Genomic DNA, 20,017 nt, shown 5'->3' with positions numbered 1-20,017 from the left:
AGTCATGAGAATGAAAGAAAAGACATTAAGTTCATAGGGTGTGTCCAAACTTCTAGATCATCAATCGCGGTTGTATCGCTTTGAGCGAGCGCCTCGGTGTGTCCACTGCGGAGCACTGCGCTTCCTTACATGGTCACCGGGACATGAAGCGAACCGCGAGCTGTCTCCCCCATCAGTTGAAGCAGGGAACAGTTTTCGGGATCGGGATATAGCCGACCAGGCATCCGGGCGGGGGAGGGGGTCTTCTTGCCAGGACTCGGACTTTTCTTCCCCCGCTGACATGGAGTGACAGAGGCGAGTCGAGTCGAGTCAACTCCGCATCCGCTGTGAGTTCCCCCTGAGGGTCACACAGTTGACCGTAAACTACCGCCGTTAGTTAGCCTGTCTGCTAACTTACTTTTCACGTGAGCTAGCGGTTTAGCCGCTAGCGTCACCAATCGGAAATGGAACTGTAAGTAGTTTGACCGTAACTTTATTTATACTGCGTTGAGACTTGAGATTGTCAACGCACATTTGCGGTTACTGTTGCTGATAATTCAGCGGTGTCGGCCAGGCTCAGTAGTTTCCCCCAGGGTGGATGTCGTCCGCCTGGAGTTGACAGCAGGAGGTCAGAATGTGAACATTAGAAGGTCCACTAACACGCGTTGGCCATTAAAGCGGGTTCATGTGGAGTGTGTTTTTTAAGAATGCAACACATTGATGTGTCTGCCCTCACTGTTGCCTGGGAGATGCAACACAAATTGCTTGCTGACGTGTGATTTTTCTTACCCCCCCATCAACAGTAGCGCGAGTCTCTTCCCCCCCCCCCCCTTTTTATTTAAAACCTATGCAAATTTCTGTCAGACCGTGTGGAGAAACACGCTTCCCGGAAAGTTAGTAGGTCATTAACACGGCTCTCGAGCGAGGAAACGTGATTGGTGATAGTTCACACAACTGGGCTGAAAGTTCAATGTGAAGCAGTTTATTACTAGGTTGCCAAAGGAACATTGGATTTGCATGTGACTCTTCTGCGCTTACGCTCACTTGATGCTGCTGTTTGCTCGCTGTTGTCCCATTTCTCAAATACTCGCTGCAGTTTGCACAGATTCTCCTCTGCACTTGGAGATCAGCAAAACATGAAGTAGGTCAACTTGCCGAGTTCGAACCGCTTGCTCAATCCTCTTAATGGTTATGCATTCTGGCTCTTTCTATTGTAAGCTCCCCACTTAGAATGTGTTGGTTTGTTTGTGCGAAGGATCATCAGGATCAGAGATTGTCTCGCTGTCATTACGCTACAATAAACGGCTTCAGTGACTCTTTGTCACTGGCCGGTAGTTTTTCCTGGTTTTCTTTCGGGCTCGGGCCATTCGATAGCCATCGAGGTGTAAAGATAGCAGGGTTTTGCTTTTAAACAGGCATATGTGACTATGTGACTGCTATTGTGCTTCAAATATATTCAAAATTCATGTGCCTTCTGGTTTATGTCATTTATTCAGCATCCCCTCGCCCCCCTCCCCCAACCCAACGCCGTGGCCAGGCGCCTTCATGGCATCTCGCCTGCTCCATCGCCTCAAACGCTCCTTCTTTAAAGACGGCCATGAGGCAGAGCTGCAGCAGGAAGAAGTAGAGAGCCGAGAGGAGGAAGACTGCGGCCGTGAGGCAGAGCTGGAGGAGGAAGAGGAATGTGTGACGGACCGGCTCGGAGGCACGCTGTGCTTCGACAGCAGAGAAGGAGGGACGGATGATGGAGGGGAGGGCGACAGGTCTGGCCCGGACAGCGACTCTGACTTCCTGGGAGAGTCGATGGAGGAGGGACTGAGCAGCACAGGCGAGTGTCGTCGCCCCCCCCGTCGGCAGCCAGCTTCAACTGAGCCGAGCATTTGCTGTGCAAATCATTTGAAAAATGCAGCCACTCGTCATTCACAATACACCGCAGGCCGCTGTTGTGCCTCTAAATTAGCTTGTGTTTCCGTCCGCTGCAGACACCAGTCCAGTGGGCGTGTCTCCAGTTGGCCCCTCGTCCCTGCTGACTCGGCACTTTCAGGACAGTTGGAGGCGCCTGTCTGGAGTCAGTGGGGCGAGCACCTCACCCACTGGCAGGAGGCTGACCGACAGCTTGCTGTTTGAGGTGACTGATGCCAGTGTGGTGCAGGACGGTTCCTCAAAGTATGTGGTGAGTTCAAGCAGCCTCTGTGACTGTGTGGAAGCCTGAATGCAACGAGGTCGCCACTGCGGCCGTTCTTCTCCGCTAGATTTCATTTGCAGCGCCGTTTGAAGTGAAAATGTTCAATTTCGTGAATCCCCCTCCCCCCTCCCCCTCTTCTGTCTCTGCAGCTTTACACCATCCACGTGATTCAGGCTGGTGGCAGTGACAAGACTCCAGCCATCATCACTCGCCGCTACTCAGACTTCCGGAGGCTCCACGCCACTCTTTGCCGCGATCACGGAGCCCTGATGGAGCGAGTCTGTTTCCCACGTGAGTGACAGAAAAGCCCCAGAGTTGTTGTTTTTCCATGGCTGCTACTCTTCCTGATGAGGGGTGCGGCGGCGGTGGGGGGGGGGGGGCAGTAGCTGCGTTTCCATTACTCCTAGAATTGCGCCAAACCTAAATATGGCAATAAGAAAACTGTTCATGGAAACAGCTGAACTTGGAAAAACCTATGGCTAAAAGCTTTTACATTGCTTTTATTTTGCGAAAAAGCCGCCATTGAAACGACTGTAGCATCCATTTGTTATTTAAATATGTTGTTTTGGTCTTATTATGGCTGCACAACACGGAGCAAGATATCCTGCGACTGAATACAGTTTAATGCAAAGCTCTTGTGTGTTTGGATCACAGTTGCCTGTTTACAGTGATCATAGCGTAGCAAACAACTAATCAGTCCTCCTGATGCTGTAATTCCTCCCTTATCTAATTGATAAGGGAGTGATATTAATAGTAAATGTTTTGAGTTTCTCAGATACCTGAGTGGCTTCCTTAGCAGACTGGATTGCAACAGATGTCAGAATGCTCTTTCCAACCAGAGGAAACGTGACACTTATATTTATTAGAGACTAGAAAACTTGGACTCTCTGGAACATGTGACAATATTAATATTACGTAGATATTTGTATTAGCTATGTAATATTACATACGGTAGATATGCTGAGACAAATATATATTTGACACAAAACACAACTTACCTTTTTGTTTCTTTGTTGTTGTTGTTGTTGTTGTTGTTGTGTTATTTTTGGATACTTGCCATTTGTCACTTGGTTAACAGCCTGTCCACTTCCTGTTGTCGTGTGTGCAGGGAAGAAGCTCCGCAGGAACTTCACGGCGGAGACAATCGCCAAGAGGAGTCGAGCGTTTGAACAGTATCTTTACCACCTGTGTTCACTGTCGGTCCTGCAGAAGGCGCTGTGCGTCAGGCACTTTTTCTACCTTGCTGACCTGCAGGCAGGACAGCTGCTCGTCAGGTACTTTGATTACTGTGCAGCCACACCTGTTGTAGAGGGAACAGACAGAGTGAGCGCAGGATCAGACGGATCAGAAAGACGGGAGGGGAGCGTGTAGCTATTATATAATTGATTTTATATGATGTACTTCTTGTCATTCAGGGTGGAACGCTACCAGGATGCCTTGGGTCCACTCCTCAATGCCAAGAGACTACAAAACAAACTGGGTTGGACAAGTTACTGTGACGCCGAGGCTCAAGCCCGACCCGGAGCCTCTTCCCACTGGTTTTTCACACTGGTGGGACTGCTGATCTGTTTCCAGGAAGTGGATCAGCTGGAGGATGCCAGGGACCACTGTGACCACGCGCTGCGTGTTCTCGTCCCTGCCGAGTCTCTCGCCAGCCCAGAGCAGAAGCCCAGTTCGGGTCCCGAGGGAGGGGGTGCGTTAGAGCAGCACTTGGCCAAGTCACACCCCATCCTGTTCCCATTGTTGCAGGCAATTGTTCGGTTGTCGTGGCAAACCGGAAAAGACAAGCGGCAGTGGGAGGAGCTCATGCAGCTCCTGGAAGAGAGGGGGGCGGAGCTTGACGATCGGCCAACGATCAAAGAGTTTCTTGTGAAATACAACCTGGAGGAGCAGGAAGGGAATTGCTAGAACCACATGCACACGTATGCACGCACAATGAATTTCAATACAGTATTTTCACAATAGCGGGGATATAAACAGCGCATTGACACAGGCTCATGTTTTGAAAGGGCACTCCACTATAAAGGGAACAGGTATTACTATGAATTACATACTTAAATCACACTCACTTTATATCTGATGTATGCAACTCTATATCTTCATATACATAAAGCTGGTTTTATCCTTTTGTTTTGTTTGTTTTTGGTATAAAATAACATGCATATGCATATTTTGTATATGATAAGATATGAATGATATTTTTTACATTATATATTTGTAAGGATGAATGCTGGAAAACCTCCATGTTACTGTTGCTGAATTTACAGGGATGATGAATAGAGTGGTCAATGCTGTGGTCAGTTTGATGTGTGTTGACATGATGTCATCTATTAAATATTGCTGCTTCCTTGGGTTTCACTGTGTGTCCCAGATCATTTTTCACATTTGACCTCTTGTCTTTTAAATTGAAATTCTCTGTCAGTCTTTGAAGTCACCGCTCCAATAGGGATTTTGCTAAATGGAAAGTTCAACCACTTTGGAAAACTGTAGTAGTAGTCATGAGAGTACATTCCCTCTGAGGTGCGGTGAATGTTGCAGGTCTTCCTCCCTCAAAACTCCCTCGTCTCCAAAATCCCGTCATGAACAGGCTGTGACCTGCGCATTCATTATGCTATGAAATAATAATGCATGATTATGTAAAATACTGTAAGACTGAGTAAACCGGACAGGAGTGATCTTGGTGAGTCTAGCGCACTAGTTGTAATTTTACGTTCTGACCAGCAGAGGGCAGAATTTGGGTGATGTCGCAGTTCACCGTCGGCAGAGGCTGCGTGGAGTTCAAGCAGCGTCTGAATGTTTTTATTCAGTAATTATTTCGGTCTGTTCTAAATTTCGCACGATCCCCATTCCAGTTTGAAATATGTATGGAATTTTTCAGAAAGGACGTGAAAAAAAAAACAAATAAATAACAAAGCGACCATTAAAACTCATTCCCTGGAAGACACACTGGCTTCTGACATCACGCCTAACCTTTGTCTCCCATCATATTAGTTGAATGAGTTCATTTGGTTGCAGTGTTGTTCCGTTCAGACCATCACGTATCACATTTAATCTGCAGAATAAGCTGCAAGCATACCTGCATGTGTCAGCGCCGGTCCAGTTGTGTCTGATGCTGCCACATCATCTGCTGGAAGACATCACCATGGCAACCAGGCTGAGATGCCATAGGATGAGTTGCTGTAGAAACCGAGTGTGAGGAGGAAATGGCTCAGCAGGAGTCACTGTATCCGCCATGACTGGAGCCACCTGGGCTGTACATGTCATTATTATCAACAATGTATCGACTGTATCACATGTAGCATATATACACATACGCACTTGTGAATTTTCATTGTGAAAATGTTTACAATGTTTAAATAAACGAGACATTACTGCGCTTCTATAGGCTCAATACAAACGCTGTAGAATTGATTCTGGGTTTCGGGTCTTGAATGGCAGAGAAGTAGAACGTTAATGTAGGAAATGTTTGAATTCATGTATTTTGATACATTTTCTTTCTTGTACTGGAACCCAATGGCAGCATTAAGAATGGTACAAACATACTCCTGCCTTGATTACTATTACTGGGACCCACAAGGGCTGGAAAAAAACAAAAAGGAAACCAACTGAAACCACTTGGAAATTTTTAGTTCTGTGTCGGATGCAGGTCCTCACTGATGGTGCTCATCTTGGAAACACAGCATGGTAACAGAGTTCTGGTAACCCTGCAGATTTAGCATGTCCAGCTCGTTCACTCAACATCCACATGGGTTTGGAACACATTCCACGTTGCTTGCATCTGTTCTCTGAAGTTGCTCTTTGCAATGGTAGTAGAGCAGCTTTTCCACGTGCACTAACATGCACCGTCTTTGTAAACAAAGGAATACAAAGGGCTGATAAGAATGGAATAATAGAAATGGTTTATTGCCCCTTTGGGCAAGTGTAACGCTAATAAAAGCAAATAAAAAGTTACACCCTGGACCAATGATATTTGAATTTTCACAGTTTACTGGCATGGATGTGACTCAGAGGTAACAGCTTTATGGACATTATACAAAAAACGTCTCTGCAACTATGAGTTCACAGGCTGCATGGCAACGCAAAAGGAAACACGAGCACACGTTTCAGCAAATTGGTCACACGCCCTTTCTTATGTCATTAGAAGTTCATCCCACACGCTTGACAACACACAAATGCAAACCTGAGCACAAGACGTCGTCGCAGTTGAACAACAACAGACTGCAGGCCAGTGTTTGTCAAATAGACCTCGAATTATTGCACACAGCCCTGAAAGACCACAAAGCTTGGATACCAGATTAAGCGCTTCGGGTATTTTGATTTTTTTAATTTTTTTTTTTTTTTTTTTTAGAAATACATGGTTACGTGTTTGCAACTCATTTGGGTTCTACCGTCCTCACACTCCTGTTTTACCCATGACATGACATCCCAAAACAGGACAGTGAGAGAGTGGAGGTTCAGTGCATGAAGCTGCTGGCTTGATGCCACATTTTGAAGTACTAAAGGAAAAGAACCCATTGACAACAAAATAAATGATGTGTGCTTGTGTGTGTGTGTGTGTGTGTGTGTGTGTGTGTGTGTGTGTGTGTGTGTGTGACGGTGTGCAAGAACACATAGACCTTTGGCTTGAGAGACACAGAAGAAACAAAGGAAATTATGTCAATTTTCACATCACTCAAATTCGGCTACTGACGATTTTTTTTGTCTTTTTTTTTTTTAAATAGTTAGCAAAAATAAAGGCTAAATATGAAAACTTTTCACACTTACACGACACAATGTTATCTGCTATCAGGAGTTTGCATGCTTGGTTTGAGCAATGATGAAGCAAATCAAGCAGACGGTTGATTGGGCAGAATCCAGGTGTCATTTTGTTAAAAACAAACCAGCGAAAGAAACAATTGTGATAATAAAATATACTTTTAAATGATACAGTGAAATAGATTGTCCACAGACCACAAAAGGTACACATCTTCTTTGGCTATACACTACTAAGACGCGATACTTGATATACTCTTCTTGCACACACGGGTTATAAAAAAGATAAAATATAATTTGTTCAAGTGACTAGTCCAGCTTTATGCCCTGGCATTTAGGATTCAGTTGCATTATCATCTCAGTAGAATAAGGAATATGACTAAAATACATTGTTCTGTTTGAACTACACCTGGTATTGAAATGAAATCTGTATCTCCATCGAGTTATGCAGGTAAAGAAACGAGCATGTGATGGCATTTTGTCAATGTGTTGGAAAGACCTTTAGATTAAAATGCATCAGGCCTGGTCAACCCCACTTGGACCTAAAGAAGGTGTTAACACAATCTGCGTAACATACTATTGTGCATGAAACATGAGGTGGCATGCTGTTAACTTACATCCCGGCTTCAAGTTTAACAAGCACAATAAGTCAGAATGGCTTCATCCATGCGTCATCATTCAAGCCATGCACCCAACGTTAGATGTTGCATGTTACAACTTCTTTTCCTGCAGCTCCCGACGAGTGACAGATGTGCCACTCCCATTGAATAGAATGCACGTCTCCAATGTTACACCTGCTGCTGCACGTGAACAGCAACCAGCTGAGCTACAAACGATCACAGGCAACTGCAGGATGGAGATCCGATCACAATGGGGAAAGGTGTAAACACACTGGCAAGATGAGGTCGTTTCTTAACTGGATAACTTCTCTGGAGACAGACCACATGATTAATATCAGTTGTGCACAAGGTGAAATTTGCTTTGAACATGTTCAGGTTACAACACAGTTTTACAGTACAGACATTTCACATATGCATGATGTATCAACCTGATGGGAATTTTGCAGATAAGTCGAGTCATCCAGATACTGACGCATATTTACTTTAAATCTAAGCAAAATTCCTCTGCACAAAGAATAGCTGAACATTTTGAGATACGAGGTATGTCCTTGCTGAGAGTTTGATTACAGGATCTGTAACACTTTTATTTTTAACGGTACAGCCATGGTTGGGTCCCGTAAGCATTTAATCTGAAATTAAACATAAAAATGGCGTTCCTGCCCTTGGCCAAAGGAAAAATATAATCCACTAACAAGCGCAAAAATACACCTTTAACTGCAAAACACTGTGGGCGATGCATTCCATAAATTAGTACAGTGTGTGTTATGGGCTTAAATGAGTTTGGAGGGGAGAAGAACTTCAGGATGGCCTGGCACATTGGAAGAAACACGGATGATGACATTAATTTCCAATGAGCCCACCCAGTTTTGCAATGTTGCCGTTTGTACTCCAGCCAGCGTCATATACCAGCGTTCTATAGCAGAAAGAATTTCAGAGCCACTTGACATTTTGTTCCAACACCTCGCGTAGTGTGGCAGTTCTCAGTCACATCTTTCAGCAAGCAACACATTGAGCTACACAACTCACAATTGGTATGAACTGATTTTTGAACTTTTTTGGGGGATGCGAGCAGGGATTCATTTTCACTGGTTATAATTAGGCCGTCCAAAGCAATGAGTCATGGATGTGCTGCATGAGGAGCATGCAGTCTTTAGTGTGACTTGTTACTGTACTGTAATGTTGGAATGATTGGAGGTGTCAAGGGAAAAGCTCATGCAGCTTTCGCCACATTGGCCAAGCAGCCTTGCACGGTTGCTCAATGCTTACCAGGTTGTAACTTATGTTAGTTCACTTTGTGGTGTGGTTACCAAATCATACTAAGTAGTAGTTTTATGGCCAGTCAGCTTTATTTATCCATAGGATTCTGCTAAAAAAAACAAAACAAAAAAAAACCAGAATTGTTTTAGTTGTCTAAGCTGCAGCTTCCAAATCTTCACTGAATTCAATTGCAAAAGATGGAAGGAAATAAATTATTTTTCCTAGCAAGAATGTGACCATGTAATCAATCTGTCAGCAAGGAGGCGAACAAGGCAAAGTGTTCCTTCAAAGAAAACAACAGCAAAAACCCAGAGTACCTTGATTTCTGATGTGACACTTTGATCTAGTCAGCAGATCCATCAGTCAATGCGGGGCCTGCAATGCATGCAATGCATCACTGTGTGACACACACACGTGTGTTCCTGTGTCTTGAGTGATTGTGTGAGTGCAAGAAGATTAAAAGTTCAACTGTGAGAAACCAGCAAAAGGACGGGAGGGTGTTGCTGGATATTCTCTCAACAGTCTTAAAGGTGCAGAACTCCTTGAAAAGGAACCGCTGTCGAGCAGAGCATCAAAACTCTGCCTGGACAGACGGTCGAGCTGGTAGTTTAATGGCACAGCGATAGCGATAGAAACAAATAAGACTGAAAAAGGAGATGGAGAAACCTCAAGGCACCACACCAACGGTGTGATATTCCAGACTAGTCACAGACAGTCTGGTGTGTGAAGTGGTTCATACTGCAGCACTGTTAGTGGTACAGAGTGTAGAGCTAAGCACAGCTTGAATGGGCTTCTTATGGTTAAAATCTATATAAAAAATATTTTTTGTAGTTGGTTTGGATTTCTTTTTGATATATTTTGATATATACAGTATTTTCATAACTTGTGTTCAGTTTTCAACTGAGGGTAACGTATTTAGTGATGTCAAACCAGATCCAGAACTGTGATTGAGTATATTTTTAGCTTCTGTATTATAATCTTGTACAGAAACTGCTCATCTGAAGACAAGATCCTGTTTGAAAGAAAGGCAGCGAGAATCAAAATAGGCAATATTGATGGAATTATCAATTTACGGTTGGTTCCAGAATCCCTCTCTTCCACTGTATTTATTTTTTGTCCAAAAGTCCATTTCCAAACGCTCTCTAAGCTGAGGTTATTGTCCCTCCTTTATTGCACATATTTTATTGTCATATATCACATATATTATCAACATCATAACCTTTTTTTGTATGTTTATTATTTAGCGAACCCTCAGGTTGTCACGTATTGCATTTCCTCTGTATTGTCTTACGGTGACACTAACACAGCAAACCAAATTCAAGTCAACGTCTCACTGAATATTTACTGAAATATCAAATTGAATTTTTGCTTTCTTGTCTAATTCTAAGCTGCTATGTTGGCCCGTTTTAAGAGACATCAAGCCAAAACTCTGCCAAAACAGTACAAAACAGTAGACAAATACATTAGAAACTGAACGGTATTGGTAATTTGGCTGATAAAATACTGATCTGAGCAAGAAATAAATATCAGAGGACAGATAGTTTGGACACCTGGCGACAAACAAAACGACATCAAGGTGTCCAGATGAAGCCTCTCCTCGTGAAGTGCAAGTGGACTGAATACACTGGGGATGATGGTGTACCTCTGTGATCAATGTCACAATCCGTATGGAATCCATAGACATCAGATTTCTCCGTTTCCCACTGACGTGTGTGAATTCTGCTCAAACCTTGAGTGCATCTGGACTGAGGAGTCCAATCAGCCAACAGTTCAAGACGGCCGCCCGTCCCCCTCAAACAGTGGTGACGGAGAGAAGAGGGCTGGGACACAGCTGACTGTCGCTCTCCACGCGCGTCCCGTGAGTGAGCAGCTCCTCCACGGTGGTCCAGTCGTCCAGCAGCTTGCTGTTCCTCAGCCGGTTCTGCTTCATGTGGCTGAGCTCCAGCACCGTCTGGGACGACAGCGAGCCGTGCATTCCGCCGGCCTGCTCCTCGCCACCGCCGCCCCTCCTCTCCCGGTGCTGCCGCGACAGGGCCAGGTGGCGCCGCCTCTCCGTCCTGCTCCAGTAGCGGCCCGCCAGCCTGCCGTCGTCGCCGTCCACCTCGCCGCCTCGCTCGCCGTCCCCCCGCACCTCCTCGTCGGTGGTGACCTCGCTGCGCTCCCTGGCCAGCCGGTACGCTCGAGCTCGCAGCAGCTGGTTCCTCACCGACTTCTGGTTGGATAGCTTGGAACGGGGGGAGGGTGGAGAGTGGGGGCTTCGCTGCGGTGCCCCCAGCGTGTTGTACAGGGGCCCGAACGAACTTTTGGTGCTGCTGGTGCGACTCCCCAGGGTTTGAATGCCGCGCCAGTCCGACGCTCCGCTGGAACCTGATCCGGGACTTTTGGGCAGAAAGTCTTCGTCTCTGCTGCGGTTTGGAACCGGGTAGTTTCTGAGTGGCCTCTGATTGTTGCCCGCACCGGGTCTGTCTATGCTGAGGTGACTACTGGGGTGGTAGTTACTGGGATAGCTGGCGCGACTCCTTGGCCCCAGTGAGTTGTTTGATGCGCCTGTCTGGGCGTCTTGGACTCGGTGTCCCAGGCTGTTGGGCTCCGTCATGTTGGGGTGACTGGCCCTGCGGCGCCGCTGCCCTTCGCTCAGATCTGTTATGGTTTGGCTCCGCCCAGGAGCCTCGCTGGTCCCGCCTCTCCCGTGTTGCTGCTCCAACCACAGGGCTCTCCGCTGGCAGGGTTCAGTACGACACCCTGTTAATGGAAAGCAGTGTGTCAGGTTCAAAATGCAACGCAGCATCTTCCAACACGCCAGGACCGTTCCTAAAAAGAACCACCGGTTTTGGATGAGAGTTGTACTCACTATTGTAAAAATAAAAAAAAAATCATAAAAAAATGAATGAATCATTCGTTATTTTTGCAGTGCTAAATCGCTAAAGCTGTGCACAATCAGGAGGAAACCGACTGATCTCTCAGAAATACAATAATCTTGGATGAATCCGGTTTGTGCTTCATTGCTCAACCTTCATCTCCCCCTTGCCTTTTTCTAGGCACATTTTTGTGCGGTTTGTTTTTCACAAATAGCATCACACTTGTGGAAGGTTTTAAGCTTTCAAATTAGATTTTCAGAAAATGATCGTGTCATCTTAGAACGCACTGTGTTTGTAACAAGCTGGGAATATCAGAGACAGACTGTGAACTGTGTGTCATTAAGTAGACAGAACACGGCAGCAAGCCATTCATGAGGCTGGATTTGACCGTAAATTTTCAACACGTTTAACTAAAATAAAGCTGAAAATTGCGAAGTAGAAAATACAATTATTCAATGTACAGGACTATCAGAATTATTGATCTTAAAAATACCGGACGACCGCATTCCTGGATCAAAAGACAATCCTTCATAGAGGCTTGTACTCACCAGCAGAAGGAGACGGTGGTGAGCAGTGGCGCGACAGGGTGGGACTCCTCTCTGCTCTGTGAAAGTGAACTGTGGTGGTTGTGCTGTTACCCACAGTGCAGTGGGACGGCTGCGGAGCTCTGCAGTGTGTCATTGGCGTGGTCTCCGGAATGGACTCCAGATCCCAGCGGCCTCTCTGCTCTCGAGGAGAGTGGCCCGGCCGCAGGTGGTGAGTCGGTCGGTGGGAACCGTTTGCGTGAATCTTGTGCAGTCGCCTGTGCTCTCCGGTGCTGACGCTGTGGAAGCCCGAGTCACTGGGCTCTGAAGAGATCAGGGACTCTGAGGACGAGGACGAGCCCTGGGAGGACGGGGTGTAGCCTGGCAGCGACGACATGGCGTCCGTCTCGGCCTCGGAGAAGGGCACCTGGTGGTGGGGGCTGTCGGGGCCGCAGCCCAACCCGCTGTCCAGCTCGCTGAGGGGGAAGTACCCCAGCACCCGGTCGGACTGCCAAGGGGGATGACAGGTGGACTGGAGAAAGAAATGAAGACCATTGTTAAACAAATCCAGACTCTTTGTACATCCATCCACCAATCCACCGATCCACCGATCCGTCCTCTATACCCGCTTCCTCCTGCACTCAGGGTTGCAGGGATCTGTTGGAGCCTCTCCCAACTGTCATGGGGGGACGGCAGGGTTACACCCTGGACTAAATCTTTGTATGGTCACACAAAATAAAGCCCAACAAAAAACGTCAAAACAAAGACCTGCTGTCTGTGAAAATTCTTTGTTTCCTCCATATTGTAGCAGCCAATCAGACAGCTCTCAGAATTGGGTTGGTAGGACAACATTTCTGGACCCTGGAGAAGATACACATGAAAAATAAACATGAAAATCTGTCAAATCAAATAAATAATAAAACAAACATAAACAGCAATAAGAAGAAGAACATTAGTTGTGATTCGTTCTTTGCAGAATGCATTGCTGGAAGTCACCTGGTAGTCCAGTCTGTCCAGATGGTCCAGGCTGTAGGAGACGCTGGGCAGGTAGTTATTATTGGGGTGCTGGTCATTGGACGCTCTGGGCAAGTAGCCGTTAGGTGGGTAGACATCTGGAGACATCAACATGTGTCTGCCAGGCGCGTACAGCTCTGGAGTCATGTGACCATAGTAGGGCCTGTGTAGGGGAGGCAGGTCATGTTTTATGAGAAGAGTTTCCTGTACGAGAGTCACATCGCTCTCTCTCCGCCTCTCGTCCCCTCAACCAGGTCTTGTCTTCTGTCACAATGTTTTCCATTTGACTCACCCGGCGCTGTAGCCGTCTGCTTGGCCTCCATCTCCCTCCATCATGGCCCTCAGTGCCTCCCATTGCCGCTCCATCGGGCCGCTGCACTCGGCGGCGCAGCGGGACCGCCGTCTCCTGTGGCCCCGGCCCTTCTTCCCCTCCGCCTGCATGGTGATTGGCTGACCATACTCATCCACAAAGTGCACCTCCTCCCGGTGATGGTGATGAGAATGCTCTCGGGGTTTGGCCTTATTAGTGGGGACACGAGACAAATCAGAGGGAGGCCATATGTTGAACAGAAGGACGGCATAAAATGACCGTTTATTGGTTTTAGAATGAAAAGAAAAAACTTGCTGATGTTCTCTGCAGTCTTGACAGGAGGGAGAATAAATAAACTGTGGTAAAGTGGGTGTTGAGCCTCCAACACAAGGTCAGATACTGCTTTTGTTTCAAAGTTTAGGTGTGTTGCATAATGGAACGTGTGAGTCACATTCTTTAAATAAAAACAACGATTGATCGAGCTGTTATGGATACAGTGAATAAAGAGGAGGTACCAGAGGTACCAACACCGTTTCTCACTGAGATTTCTTAATTCACGTCGACTGCCTTCAAGACGTGACAACAAGAGCAGTACTTGGAAGTACACAATAGAGTGCCAAATTCAATGGTGTTACTGTATCAGTCTAAGTACCTGTCTAATCTAAAACTCTGGGGAGAAAATCAGAATCACAGAGGCATGGTTGCATCTTGCAGTCTCTCAAATAGTCTGGACCGAGTAAGACGGAGAACTGCATGGTACCTAAACATAACAGACTTAACAAGGACTGTTATTGAAGTTATAGAAGAAGTTAAGCTTCATTTTTGCACTTTTTAAAACCTACTGTCTGTACACTGTTTGATATGGTAGGAATAAAAAAAAAACATTTATCAGCAAAACCTTTATTTTGTTTTATCTTAAAATTGTTGTTGTTATTATTATTATTATTATTGTTATTATTATTATTATTATTGTTATTATCAACGATAATAATAATCATCATCATCATCATCCTGGGCTTGTTAATTTAAGTCAAGTCACGTCAGATCAACAAACTTCAAGCACCACTGAAGCTGAAGACAGACTGAGATGTGGTTACCCCAGAGTGCTGTGTGTTGCTGCTGAGATAAGGAAGTCAATAGAAATGACTTTTTTTTTCTTAAACGTCAATACATTTTATATTTAGATTCAAACACGCAACAAGAACCCTGTCAAATACACCGACGACCGGAATGCCATTGACTGCACGTTTGCGTCAGTGAGCCTCAAAATATGTCAAGATCACGTGTGGCAGTGTGTCATAGAGGCACGGAGGTGTGCAGAGAATAGACGGCACGAAGGAACATCCTGTCATTTCTCTTTGCTGCTGAGCAATGACTGAATTAGAATAGCGTGGCTCTGTTCAGGTTAAAGACACTTGCTCCTCACATGTAGGTCAGTGTTCAGCGGCAGCAGGGCTCTCAGAGCCCCCGACCAGTACTGGAGACTGTACACTACCAGTGCCCAAGGCCACCACCCCCCCACACACACACACACACAGGCTGACTGAGTGAGACAGAGAAATCAGAGTGATGTGCTGTACCCTGGAGAAGTGTGTTGCGCTTCACTGCACTTTGACAGTAATGCAGACTGATCTCTCCATCTCATTCTCCCCCTCTCCCTCTCCCTTTCTCTCACATTTTCTTATGAAGCAGCGTCTCGCTGAAGTGCACAACAACAAATTGTGACACTGCTCTCTCTCTCAGCACAAATTGGACAGTATCAGACAGTGCAAAATTAATTTACAGCGGCAAACTCGGCAGAAGTTTTGAGCGGGGTCAGCTGACGGGAATATCTCGGAGTGAAGAAGTCAGACGGATACTTAATAATAAAACGGAGCTCAATTCCAAACCAAATTTGCAGTTTTCATTTCGCAGAATAAACAGAGTGTTTTTGTGTTCACTGCATCAGCTGAGAGTGTCCACTTGATTTCAACTCCTTGAGTTGAAGCAAAGAACCCCGAAGAACATTGTGACATCGTATCACTGTTTAACAACTTCATGGGATGAATTTCCAACAGCAATATAATATACAGGTATATATTAATATAGTTATACTGCCAAAACCTGCCTATAGCTCACAATTTATATAGAACATAGAACAATGTGTGCCTTTGGTCTTTGCTTTGTGTCTAATGTAATGTATTTGTTTTTTTTTGCAGTGTTATATGTATTTCATGTGCTTGCATGTTTTCCATCATTTATCAACCTTCCAGACATTGTCTGTACTAAAATCCACCCGTAAAGCTAAATCTGGCACGTTTACGGGGCAGTTACATACAATACAATACAGTATTTAGTAAGTACTCATTTTCCTTCTTTAAAAATAACTGACGGTTGAGTTGAATTCATGTTGCTGGAGCTCTTGTTTAAAAGTGGAACTTCTTCCTGTCACTGTTGAGGTGGGCACATTCAGCAGTATTCTGCAGCAAAGTAGGGAGAAAAGTGATGGGTGATGTGGGTGAAGTGCAGGATGAGTCACAATCTCTTTTGTGTTTTACAAAATGAAACATTGCAGGGCATAATTCTGGCTTTTGTTAATAAATAAATAAACCCAGTGGCTGTTTTATTCTAGGAGTCATGAGAAAACGAGGAACAATTTAGATTTTTCATTTTTTCATTGTGCTCTTCATTTCAACTCACTACAATGGAAGTATTGATTTTGCGCTTGAAACGTCTTTTCAGAAGGATGCAAACCATCATTGTCAAGAAGTGACAGGATACTGTGAGATAGAATCTAACTCCACAATTAGAATTTCCAAGAAGCCTCTATGTCTCAGTGCTGGGATTAAAAGTATAAAAAAAGAAAGGAGTCAAATATTTAAACACACCGCGAGTTGACACAATGGGAAATCCTTGTGAAAACCTCAGATGTTGCAACAGCACGGGGTTGTTTTCCCTTCTTCTTTTTTAGACGATACTACAGTTTGGCTGAACATCAGACTGATGAGTCAAAAAGATACCACTACGATATGAAGGAAAGATAGAACAGGGTCTGATTTGTTGATTGCAAGACTAACTCCCCTTTGGGTCAGTGGGCAGATTCCATCCAGGCCGCTGCAGCAGTGGGGCGGACTGTTTGAGGAGCTGATTTGGCGGATTTGTGTCTGTCCAGGCCGATCCAGCCGTCTGTCTTGGGGTAATGTGGTGAATGGAGATTGTTACGTACAGAGTATTGGATGTCCTGTATGTTTGCGTCCAGGCACGAGCGGCAGTCAGCTCCAGTTATGATCTCCGTCTCGGGCCTGTCAGAGTGTCTGCTGCTGCGCTCGACTCTGCCACGCAGAATGTTCTGCCTACGTGCGCCACGCCGTTCGCGTGTTTGACGATAAAACCTCGGACGGGCCCACTGGAAAGAATCGTGCGTTCAGCGATGTGCACGCACCAGAAAACATTTGTCCTGCTCCTGTGGTCATTGCAGGGGCTGCCTCGGCTCTGTATCTGTAAGAGCGTGCATGCATCGGGCCGTTGTGCCGCGGCCTCGTGATAGTCGGCGAGTTCAGTCGGGGGGGTGAGGGGTGGGGGGGGTGAGGGCGATGAGACGCTGCTGAGAAAAATAACAAGAGAGAAGAAAGAGGCGCAGCGACAGCGTTTGACACCAACGAAGCGAAGCAGCGCTTTCTGAGCTTTGCCTTTTACGCTGCGGCGAGCAGGCGCAAATGAAAAGAGGAGTCAAACAAATTTTCCAAGAAAATCTCAGAGTGCCAGAGCTGTTGACGGAAGCAAGCACTGAGGTCTCGTCGTGAACATTTTGGTTTTCTTTACACCGAGCAAATTCGGGGGGCCTGGATCTGCACGACGTTTTCGTCCTTTAAAAGGAACTCTTATTTTCTTTACTTGTTACAGTCACCTCAGTGCTCGTTGTCAGTGGAAATAAATGAGGTTTGTAAGAGCTCAGTCCAGACCTGCGCTATTAAAACAAATAAATCAATAATAACTTTCTTATGATGTGATGCTATACAAATTAAGTTCAAATACACAGAATGAAGTTAATTTGCCAACCTCACCTTGTCAACCTTTCAGACTCAGCAGATATTTGCTTTACATTACTTTAAGGCGCAGTGTGTAAAATTTAGCTTGATTTCTGATTTTTATATTGGTGAAAGCTTAACACACTGCCCATAAGTGCATTCATAAAAGTGCATACACAGTGAATTAAAAGTAATTTCATTTTCCTACCTATATACAGGTACCACCCGAAAAATTAGAATATCAAGTAAAAGTTGTTTTATTTTGGCAATTTAACATAAAAGATGAAACCAACACATTTTATTGAGCCATTCCACGCAAATTGACATCTCAAGCAGTTCCCTGTTGTAACTTTGCTGCTGAAGATTTTCAGCTTATTAAAACCACAAACCCACAAACTCAGAGAATTAGAATACTGTGAAAAGCTTCAGTTTTGTAGCTTCAAAGAGTCAAATTCTAATCAGGCAAGTAATCCAAAACACCTGCATATTCCTTTATATAAGATGCCAAATTCACCTTTTAAGTTGAATTGCAGCAATATAACAACCTTTTCAGGATATTCTAATTTTCTGGGTAGTACCTATATATGTATATATATATATATATATATATATATATATATATATATATATATATATATATATATATATATATATATATATATATATATATATATACACATACAACAAGGGTCTTGCTGCTAGTCAGCTGCCATCCTGAGCCGCCATTTTTAAAGGAAGCCCGTCTGACCGAGGTCTTAATACAAAATTTAAATTAGCTTGGTGTTAAATTAGATGTGAAAAGTCCAAAGTAGAGTCACAAGTGGTGGAACTGAGTGTCCTAATTTGTTTCCTGGTATCCGCAGCAAGTGATTGCAGTCAAATGAGACAATTCACTACGACAATTCGCCGATTTGGTCTCTTTGGTGACAAACAAGTGAATGTTTTCTTTTTGTCTTCAGAATCGCACAGTGGCCTGACAACAAGAACCCATCCAGTTTGCTTCGCTGCTCTGGTCAGAAAAGGCCGTCATGTTTAACCGTGTCATCCTGAGGTGGACTGTGCCTTTGCTCAATGACAACCGATTCAAACAGCAGCACTCTGAGCCACGCATTGTCAAAGTGTGTTTCAAATCTGCTGTGGTGTTCCAGCGCTTCAGGTTAACATTGCTGAATTATGTGACAACTAAAAACCCAACGGCTTCATTTTCACTCGTGCTATTTCACAGACACCATCTCATAAACATCGCAAAGACGGGGACGTGACTATTCAACTGGTCTCACTGTGGAAGCTGAAGGTCATAAAGACCCCCCCCAAAAAAAAAAATCGGCACAGCTTGTGCAGGCTGATCACTTCTTGTATTGGAGTGAACTGAGCCCAGTCAAACATCGTACGACTTAGAATCAGGAGACAAGCAAAATGACAAACTACGAGACGTACAGAGGCCAGAAATACGACCTGTGGACTGTTTGTGCTTTTGTATTGCAACCCCCCCCCCCCTCCTCCCCAACACACACACACACACACACACACACACACACAGACACACACCCAGCCTAAAAGCCTGTGTCCTACAGAGCGTCTCCGACTCTGCCTGTTAACCAGTGATGTGCGTTACGGAATCTCATGCGTTTGTTGGTGTGAGCGCGTCTGTTTATCTAAAGATGAGGTCATTTCCTGTAGACAACATCACCCCTCTTCCTCTGCCCCCCCCCCTCAACACCCCTACCCACCCCTCCCCCCTCATTCAGCTGCCCTAAAACACACCTGCAGGTCACTCACCTTCGTCCGAGTCAGACGACAACCCATCCTGACTACTCCTCCTCCTCCTCCTCCTCCTCCTCCTCCCCCCCCTCCTCCGCCTCTTCCTCCGGCAGGGAGACGGAGGTGAATGGATCTCAGGAAAAACAGAACCGGGAGGACGATGAGGGGAAACGAAGACGCAGGGATCAGAAAAAAAACAACTTCCCAGACCGGAGGAGAGGAAGATCGAGGCCGAGAGAAAGCGAGAGAGAGAGAGAGAGAGAGAAGGAGGAGGAGAGCGGAACAGTTTGATGAGGCTCGTCCGCCCACCAGCTCACATCTCTCAACTCTGATGACCCACAATCCCCTGCTTGCTGATCAGCTGCACTCCTGCGCTGTGGCGCAGACTCCAGCTCCCATGATGCCGCGCTGCACACGGCAGTCGGTGGCCAGCAGGTCCATTGTGTCAAACCGCTGGTCGTCCTCGTGCAGCCACAGTGGCAGAGTGAGGCAGAGAGAGAGATGGGAGAGGGAGAGAGAGACGAGAGAGAGACGAGAGAGAGAGAGAGAGAGAGAGAGAGAGAGAGAGAGGGCGGCGAAGGAGTGATGAGTGGAGCTGTTCTCCTCTGTCTTATTTTGGCTTCTCATCCCCTCTCTCTCTCTCTCGCTCTCTCTCTCTCTCTCTCTCTCTCTGTAGCTCCTCCTCTGAGAGCCAATCACAAAGCTGGGATGCTCTGAGGAGGGCAGGGAGGAGCCTCTGAGTGGCTGAGT

The 20,017-nt window shown here is 45.7% G+C and overlaps 2 protein-coding genes across 2 annotated transcripts; one reads left to right on the top strand and one right to left on the bottom strand.

Annotated features, from left to right (window-relative positions):
* Positions 1 to 178: 178 nt before the first annotated feature.
* Positions 179 to 4,517, top strand: snx21 (sorting nexin family member 21). The gene is made up of 6 exons (XM_076042105.1): positions 179 to 326; positions 1,476 to 1,807; positions 1,962 to 2,152; positions 2,314 to 2,455; positions 3,273 to 3,438; positions 3,580 to 4,517. Exons 2-6 carry the CDS (start codon positions 1,525 to 1,527, stop codon positions 4,070 to 4,072), a joined length of 1,275 nt encoding a protein of 424 aa, XP_075898220.1. The 5' UTR covers positions 179 to 326; positions 1,476 to 1,524; the 3' UTR covers positions 4,073 to 4,517.
* A 5,423-nt stretch (positions 4,518 to 9,940) lies between these two features.
* Positions 9,941 to 19,762, bottom strand: LOC142899004 (uncharacterized). Its single transcript, XM_076042373.1, has 6 exons — positions 19,286 to 19,762; positions 13,482 to 13,708; positions 13,172 to 13,352; positions 12,944 to 13,036; positions 12,200 to 12,707; positions 9,941 to 11,535 (listed from the first exon to the last, which is right to left on the bottom strand). Exons 1-6 carry the CDS (start codon positions 19,310 to 19,312, stop codon positions 10,586 to 10,588), a joined length of 1,986 nt encoding a protein of 661 aa, XP_075898488.1. The 5' UTR covers positions 19,313 to 19,762; the 3' UTR covers positions 9,941 to 10,585.
* Between the last annotated feature and the right edge of the window lie 255 nt (positions 19,763 to 20,017).

Source organism: Nelusetta ayraudi, unplaced genomic scaffold (assembly GCF_046127955.1).
Source record: "Nelusetta ayraudi isolate G7.1 ecotype Tasmania unplaced genomic scaffold, CSIRO-AGI_Nayr_v1 ptg000070l, whole genome shotgun sequence".
NCBI classification, from domain to species: domain Eukaryota; kingdom Metazoa; phylum Chordata; class Actinopteri; order Tetraodontiformes; family Monacanthidae; genus Nelusetta; species Nelusetta ayraudi.
Note: the sequence above shows the minus strand (reverse complement) of the source record. Positions and strands in the feature narration are given on the sequence as shown.

Coding starts and splice junctions, on each gene's coding strand:
- snx21 (XM_076042105.1), top strand. CDS start 1,525: ATGGCATCTCGCCTGCTCCATCGCCTCAAACGCTCCTTCTTTAAAGAC. Junction 2,153..2,313: donor ACGGTTCCTCAAAGTATGTG/GTGAGTTCAAGC, acceptor CTGTCTCTGCAG/CTTTACACCATCCACGTGAT. Junction 3,439..3,579: donor GCAGGACAGCTGCTCGTCAG/GTACTTTGATTA, acceptor CTTGTCATTCAG/GGTGGAACGCTACCAGGATG.
- LOC142899004 (XM_076042373.1), bottom strand. CDS start 19,312: ATGGGTTGTCGTCTGACTCGGACGAAG. Junction 13,353..13,481: donor GCAGACGGCTACAGCGCCGG/GTGAGTCAAATG, acceptor TCCCCTACACAG/GCCCTACTATGGTCACATGA. Junction 13,037..13,171: donor TGGACAGACTGGACTACCAG/GTGACTTCCAGC, acceptor TATCTTCTCCAG/GGTCCAGAAATGTTGTCCTA.